The following is an 8,310-nucleotide window of genomic DNA, read 5'->3' as shown; positions in this document are numbered from 1 at the left end:
CTTTTTGAGCAAGAGGAGCTGGCCTAAAGCTTTGTGATTTTTTTTTTTTTTAAACCCTCAAGCTAGAATGGTTGCTTCTGCTGTAGTTTGATGGCATGTATACAAACATGGATCCTCTGTTTTGGTCCCTGAGTGAAGTCCCAGTCATCACTAATGGTCGAAAGGGACCACTCACCCTTAGAGGTTGTCTCTTGACTTCCCACATTTATGAGGCCCCCATAGCCAAAAAGGGCAAAATACCTGGAGACTGGGTTTATCCACACAATGTTTTTATTTTTATTCACTATAAGCAAACAGCAGAATTAACACAACATTCCGCAACTCCAGATCAGCTTTTCTATAGACGAAGAGTGACTGGTTCAACAGGCAGAGGCTAAAGGATTTTGACAACCCGCTCAATCAGCCCTGCAGCTCATCCAGATGGCTGTGCCTCAACTGCAAAGCAACTCTCCCTATTGCTTTTTTCCAGTACTACCCTTGAGAGAAACCAGAGCAGGACACTGACCCCTAGAGTAAACAGTCTGAGATGTACCACGCTGGGGGTTAGTGGACACACCAGCCTGTGGCTGTCATGGTGAGAGACACGGCCATGAAAACATGACCCAGAAGTGCCATCGGGCACAATTCCGGACTCAGGCTGACAAAAGCAGAGGCAATGAATCTTTTTTTTTAAACCTCCCTTAAAGATTCTTTGATGCTTGGCCCTATTAACTATAGACCTGGTCTTTCACCTCAATTTTCCTTTCTTTAAATTCTGGGTTGCTCTTCTTATATTAACAATTTGATAACCCCAACATAGTACCAAAATATCCTCCAAAATGGAGTTCAGTTTTGATCAAAACATAAACCCGAGATGTGACTCTCTAGAATTATAAAGGATAGGCAGGAGGAAAAGTCACTCTAAACCACTATCTGATTGCTCAGGCCTCACCTGTGAGAACGGGGACAGGGAAAGTGGAGAAATCTACATGCATCACTGAACTTGAGAACACTGCTTGAGACTTCTGGGACAGCTACTGTCTCCCAGCACTGCCCTACTTCCCAGACAGCTGTTCACAGAGTTTGGGCACATAGTCATCCCACTCCGCCTGGTAACACGTGCCAGCCACCGGGGGCCCAAGCTCGTACTTTTTGCGAAAAGATGCCACTTTGAATTTGCCACGGTGGTCTCCAGATCGGTTGCTGAGAATGGGCTCATCACACTTCAGTGGCCCACTCTGCTCGTATACCAGCCAGACGTATCGATGAAGGCCTGGAGAGGGAGGCAGGAAGATGTATGCATGGTAACACATCAGGGATGGAGACGTCCCCCATTTTCACAAAACATGCCAATGTGGAGGGCCCCAGCCACTCCATCTACAAGAGGAACACTAAGCACCCACAGAGGTAGGAATCAGATCATTCAGCTCCTGACAATCACCCAATAGCTTCCCACTGCAATGGGTGTCAGGTCCACACCCAGCCTTACAACCTCTGAGGCTGCTGCCCACCCCTCCTACCTAGCCTTCAATGCTTACTCACAGTGCTCTAGGCTCCCAGCCCATCTCCACTGGGACCCAATTGCTAGCCACTACCCCCATGTGAACACCCCTTTCACTTCTGTGATGGTAACACTTCTCTAAAAGTCTGACTTTTTCTCACTAGAAAGAGAACTCTAGCATAAAGCAATGGTGTTTGTCTTGTTGACCGTTCTCACCCCAGAACCTACCCTAGTGCCTGATAAGACTCACTTTAACCAACTAAGTAGCAAAGATGCTGAGAAACATCTTGTTTTCAAAGATGCTTACATGGGTCACCATCTATCAGTCAATATTCACAGACTAAAACTATGCTTTGGGCATTTTATTCTCTGTAAATTATTCTAAAAGGATATTTTTTAAAAAGCAAGAGGGAAGGGAAAAAAGTCGTCAAGGCTTTTTTTGTTAATGAGAACAAAGCTCCTACTTGAGAGAATTGCTTTATTCTCATGTGTGCACTTCCCATAATTAAACTGCCTAATTGTATAACTGCCCTTGAGAACTTAATAGATTCCTGGGAAAGATGTACCTTTACCTTCCTCTTAGGAACACAAGAGAGGGCCTGAAGCCATCAGAAGCTTTGAGGTCTACAGATAAAGAATGAGTCTAGGGCCAACTGTTCCTGTCAGGGACCTTCTTATACCTCCTCAGACTAGACAACATGTCTCCCCATCGCCACTCCTTCCTTGTTCCAGCAAATGAAAGCATCCTGTAACGCACAGTAAAGCATTAACAGAGCAGCTTCCACTATCATTAGCTTATCCGACTTGGAGAGTTTCAATGCAATATTCTCTTTGTATATAGAATTATGATATATAACACAACACAATACCATGTGTGTATCTTTAGTATACTTCTTAAAGCCTTCCAAATCTTTTCAAGATGATACCACCCTAGATTTTTGACACAACGGAACTACAAAGAGATAAAGAAGCCAATGTCTTATAATTAGGAAACTATGATCATTTCTGAGATCTTTTGTGGGAAGTGGAAACTCAAAGATCCCACAGGTCAAAGGCTGAATACAGAACTTAGATGGGTTAACTGCATTCAATCCATGTGCAGCAGCACATCCTACCCCCCACCCCCCAGCCCCCACCTCTCCTGAAAGTTGTTCCAAGCTTTCTGCAACACTGCTTCCTTAGAATCCTCTCTCAGACTTTCCTGCATATAAAGACCTAGTGGCTGAGAGGCAGTACTAATGGACAATCCACCTGACCACAACCCAAGATTCTAGCCACCCGATGCTACTGTAGGTGTCAATGTCTCTGGCAGGCCACTGCCCGGAAAGTGAACTACACTGTCTGAAAGCTCCGCTAGGCTAAGGGATTGGGAGAACCAGACTAAACTTTGCAGCCCTTTGGGCCAATCCTAATGTGTACACACTGCCACTCCCACCTCCCCCACAAAGCAACCTTTACTGACCTGTGCCCTTGGGAGGCCCAGAGCCGACATAATCGGAAAGGACTGTGCCACTGCTAATGTCGTTGCCCTTCATGTTGACCACCAGAAAATGGTGCCATTCCCTAGGACGAGGAACACAAGACAGCACCACAGGAAGTAAGTACACACTCACTGCACAGCCAGCATGCTGTGAAACATGCAATGAAACACATGCTCTGAACTAGGCTGCAGTGATGAACGAGACTGAGAGTCCTGCCCTCGTAGGCACAAACCTCACTTGGTATGTAGAAGAGAGGGCCCCGTACCCCCCTCCCTCCTTCTCTCCCTCCAAGATGCTCTAAGCAGTATCAAGCAAATTTTTTTCCACAGGACCAGACAATAAACGTTTTAGTCTTTGCCATGCACACTGAAATTTGAATTTCATGTAATTTTCACACGTTAACAAAGTATTATTCTTTCAATTTCAATCACTTAAAAATGTAAAAACCATTCTTAGCCCATGAGGCTATACAAAAACAGGTGTTGGGCCGATGTAGCTCTCCACTATAGTTTCCAGACTCCTGCTCTAGGGACTGAAGGAGGAGGAAATGGCTTAAGCGTGGGTGCAACCATCCCAAACGGGGTCTAATTCTGCTGGCACAGCATGTCCAGCAAGGGTTTTACACACTGCCAGGAAGCACCAGATCATACTTGGATGACCTGGTGCTTCCCAATCTTTCCTCAACTTGCCTGTATTTGGGGTCCTTCCTGCTGGGAGCGTCTGGATCTGTCAGGACCAAGGTGTAGAGTTTACCTGGATCAAGACCATCCCATGCAATACTGGTGGGCCGGTTCTTAACCTGTAGGAAGGAACCACTTTGGAGTTAAAAAGAAAAATGCTGAAGAAGCCAATGCTAGGGATCCCTGGGTGGCGCAGCGGTTTGGCGCCTGCCTTTGGCCCAGGGCGCAATCCTGGAGACCCGGGATTGAATCCCACATCGGGCTCCCGGTGCATAGAGCCTGCTTCTCCCTCTGCCTATGTCTCTGCCTCTCTCTCTCTCTGTGACTATCATAAAAAAAAAAAAAAAAAAAAAAAAAAAAAAACTCCTTAAAAAAAAAAAAGAAGCCAACGCTATTTGATTTCAGGTTCTTCAGAGGTAAAACACAGTAGATTATTAATAAACGCTAAAGTATTGACTCTGCTAAAAGCCAGGAGCTTAAATTCAATATACATTAATTTATTTTAGTTGCAACAACAGTATAGGGCTGGCATATTATTAACAGAAAGGATCTCAACCCTGGTGGTGATGGAGTCTTCCAAACTACAACCTCATATGGTATGGAATGACCGAGTTTCTAGATCTGGTGACCAGCAGCTGAGCTAGGGCCTGCTAAAGTGAAATCTGAATTAACTGGACACTTAAAAGTGCACAGAAAATGAGAAAGTCGAGGTGGCCAGACTGGACAGTGCGTCCGGGAAAATGGCAGGCTGCCAGAGGGGCACTTTATATTTAAACATCTAAAGCAATAAGCTGTGTAAATATCCAAAGCAATAAACTGTCAGCGCAGTTGATTCACATCATTGTCCCGGAGTTTCACGACCAACAACTGGCAAGTACTGGACGCTTTAGTTTTCCTACTTGCGGTCGCCAGAACCTGACCTGGTCGCGCGCCAAACGGCAGAACAAGGCCGTTGCCCTAGAGCCTTCCAGCTGCACAAGGCTTGCTTAGCTTTGGGTGGCTTCGTGCCCTAGCCCGCTAAGACAAAAGGAAGAATCGCTGAGCGATGCTGGTCACCGGTTACATAATGCGTCACATGCCTTCGGATGGGGCTTTTGCTCCCCAAACTGAGGCCTAAAATCCTGAGACCTGAGGGGAGGTCTGGAGCCCAAGGGGTGGCCACGACCCAGCACTTCTCGGGCACCGCCGCCTCCTCGCCCCCGCGCCAGGCCCCCTGCCCGTGGCCCCGAGCTGTTTCTGGGCCTACGCCCCAGCCTACGCCTTGAAGTGCCCGGGAAGTAGATCACTGTCTCCTGCAGGCCGAGCCCGCCCGCCACGTGCGGGTGCCCGCAGGTGCCCGCAGGTGCCCGCAGGTGCCCGCAGGTGTCCTTAGGCCTGCGGGGTGGGCACCGCGACGCCCTCCCCTCGCAGGAGCCGGCGCGCGCAGGCCGGACCCTCCTCCCCACCTCCGCCGGCCCCCCGCCCCGCCGGCTCCACACCTCGAGCAGCTGCACCCCCTGCGCCCTTGGGTACCTGGGTGGGCGTCAGCACTTTGCCCAGCTCGTCGACCTCCGTCCCGGTGTATTTGACATGCAGCGCATGCTGCGGCCGCTCCTCCACTTCCTGCAGGCTCAAAGGCCCGGACCACTTGCCGAGGTCCACCGGCATCACGGAGCCGAGCTGAGCAGATGAGAGGGAAGAGTTTCTGCAGACGGGACACAGGCACGCAGCACCTACTGCCAGCAGTCAGCAAACTGGCCGGAGGAGGCGCGGGCCCAGCGCTGGGGAGGCGCAGGCGCGGGGCCCCAGTCCCGCCCCACCGGCTGCTGCAATCACAGGTGAGGCCCGACCCACTCTGCTCTCTAATTGGTTAAAGCGGGTAGCGCGAGGCGTCTCGTGCTCCGGGTCAACGCGTAGGTTTTGCCTTTCTGTTCGCAGCGTGAGTAATTTGCTACCCGCCGCCGCCGGGGCCCATGGGAGCTGTGGCTCGGTTTGCAAGGCCCCTTGTTTCAAGAAATGAAACAAAAATTGCTTTGAATTTTGTTTTGTTTTGTTTTACCACTTTGCAGGATTCTTTGTCTATTTTTTAAGTGCAGAAAAAGCCTTGCTATTCTCCCCACTTCTCACAGCCAGCTTGTTTGCTCTCGCCTCTCTGTACTTTTGCGCATGCTCACTGTTTTGGTAACTGCTGCATGAGAGGGCCTGTGTCGAACTTTTGAGCATTCTTCTCAACGCGCAAATATATTTACACATATATTTGATCTCCTTGCCCCTGCTTGGTGCAAACAAGATTCCTGGGAAGTGATTTTTTTTTTTTTAATTAAATTTTCGAACCATTCTTAACTCCTGTTTTGCTGACAAGGGGCTCTACCTCTGCCAAAACTACTCTCCCGGTGGCCAACAAATGCTTTCTTTTTACTAAATATAATGGGTACTATTTAATAGTCCTTATCCTGTTGATGTTAGGACAGCTATTGACAGTGATAACCTCTCCTGCCTAGGGAATTAAAAAATTCTCTTGTTTTTAGTGTTTATATACAAGTTCATTGTAGAAAATTCAGAGGAAAAAACCTAAAAGTAAAAATTTTTATTCCACTATTTGGATATAAACATCAGTAACAATAATTTCATTCCATTTATTCACCAAAAAATTGCATTAAACTCCGTTATAGAGAACCCTGGGTGGCTCAGTTGGCTAAGCCTCATACTCAGTTTCTGCTGAGGTCATGATCTAAAGATCATAGGATCCTGTGGCTGGTGCTGGATGTGGATCCTGCTTAAGATTCTATCTCTCTCCCTGTAAGCCTCCTTCTAAAAAATAAATTCTACCATTATAGACTATATAAAAAAATAGATCATTATTTTAATGACTTCTAAATGCACCACAATTTATTAAACAATTCTCTTGATGTTGGACATTCATGCTTTTTGTTGATTTTTCCTTTTTATAAATATCAAGGAAATGAACATCGTTATACACGTATATTAGAAACACTTGGTAGATAGTTTCAGGAAAATCTTATTAGGGATAATCTAGGCCAGAGAGTACTCCAATCAGGACCACTGCCATTTATTGCCCATCACCACTGCCATGTGGGGGCCCTGGCCCAAGGAAAGCCTTGAAACTCCACGCCTCATTTCATCCTCACACCAACCCAATGTGGGAGGCACTGCTGTTACCTCATTCCATAGATTAATAAACTGAGTCTTGGAAAGGTGTCAGTGACAAAACCAGATGAAAGTCTGCCCGGCTGGCTGCAAAGGCCAGACACAAAGCCCTTAGACACACTCCACCTGGGAGTGTGGAGGAAATCACAGAGGAGGCAGTCATGATCTGGCCTCTAGAAAGCTTCCTCTAGTAAAGGTGTCACCATGAAGACCCCACATGGCAACCATGAGAATGTGCCTCTTACTTGCACAGCCATTTCCCCTAATAAGTTCTTTGCACAGCTTCTTAGATGACCAAGAATGATGCTCCCAAGTTTAATAGTATGAAAACAAGCTAAAGTGGAGGCAAGCTTGGGGTGTTGGACCTTGGAACAGTGCAATGGACAGGTTTTATTAGAATAGGGCACTTAGGTAGGGGCAGATGGGTGGCATAGCAATAAGGCTGAATAAGGCTAAAGAGAAAGGAAAAGGAATATCCTTTTATTTTTTTAATCTATAAAAAGTTTAAATTTTTTTCTCAATACACAGATAATCAGTTACATAGCATAATTTAAGGGCATGGGTATGGGAAACAGAACACGTTCATATTCTAAATCTCTCACCCATTACCTATGAAATCTTCCATGTGAGAGGCAGAAGAATGACCTCCCAAAGATGTCCATATCCTAACCCCAGAGTCTGTGAATATTGCATAACAAAGAGAAATTATGGTTGCAGATGGAATTAAGGTTGCTAATCAGATGCCCTTAAAGTTGGGAGATTATTCTGGATTATCTGGGTGCCCAAGGTAATTTAAAAGTCCTCAATGGGAGGAGGAAGGCAAGATTGTCAAAACCAGAGTGATTCCGTGTGAGAAAGCCATTGTAGCTTTGAAGAGGGAGGAAGGGGCCATGAGTCAAGGAGTGCAGGTGGCCTCTAGATGCTAGAGAAGACAAATAAACAGATTCTCCCCTAGAGCCTCCAGAATGAATGTAGCTGTACTGACATGTTGATTTTAGCTCAGTGAGACTTCAGACTTCTACTGTCCAGAGCTGTAAAATAACAAATCTGTGTTGTCAGGGAACCTGGGTGGCTCAATGGGTTAAGCTTCTGCTCAGGTTGTGATCCTGGAGTCCTGAGATCAAGCCCTTAATCAGCTCCTTGCTTAGTGGGGAGTCTGCTTCTCCCTCTCCCTCTGCCCCTTCCCCAGCTCATGTGCATGCACACACTCTCCCTTTCTCAAATGAATAAATAAAATCTTTAAAAAAATAATAAAATACAAAATACTTCTGTGTTATCATAAGCCACTGAGCTTGTGATCATTTATTACAGCAGCCACAGGAAACTCATAGAGCATATGACTTATCCTCACTAAGCCTCAGTTTCTCCCTTTCTAAAATGGGTTTCCCAACATCCCTGAAATGATCATTGTGAGGATTGAGTGAAACTCATACAGGAACGCCTGGGTGGCTCAGCGGTTGAGCATCTGCCTTCGGCCCATGGTGTGATCCTGGAGTCCGAGGATCGAGTCCCACATCAGGCT

At 46.7% G+C, this 8,310-nt stretch overlaps 1 protein-coding gene across 1 annotated transcript; it reads right to left on the bottom strand.

Moving 5' to 3' along the window:
• Window positions 1-252: 252 nt before the first annotated feature.
• Window positions 253-5,413, bottom strand: PEBP1 (phosphatidylethanolamine binding protein 1). Its single transcript, XM_077875848.1, has 4 exons — window positions 5,154-5,413; window positions 3,651-3,760; window positions 2,943-3,043; window positions 253-1,252 (listed from the first exon to the last, which is right to left on the bottom strand). Exons 1-4 carry the CDS (start codon window positions 5,286-5,288, stop codon window positions 1,035-1,037), a joined length of 564 nt encoding a protein of 187 aa, XP_077731974.1. The 5' UTR covers window positions 5,289-5,413; the 3' UTR covers window positions 253-1,034.
• Window positions 5,414-8,310: the final 2,897 nt, after the last annotated feature.

The sequence above is a fragment of the Canis aureus genome, chromosome 27 (genome assembly GCF_053574225.1).
Source record: "Canis aureus isolate CA01 chromosome 27, VMU_Caureus_v.1.0, whole genome shotgun sequence".
Classification (NCBI taxonomy): Eukaryota; Metazoa; Chordata; class Mammalia; order Carnivora; family Canidae; genus Canis; species Canis aureus.
The sequence above is the reverse complement of the archived record's forward strand: the minus strand, read 5'-3'. Positions and strand labels throughout refer to the sequence as shown.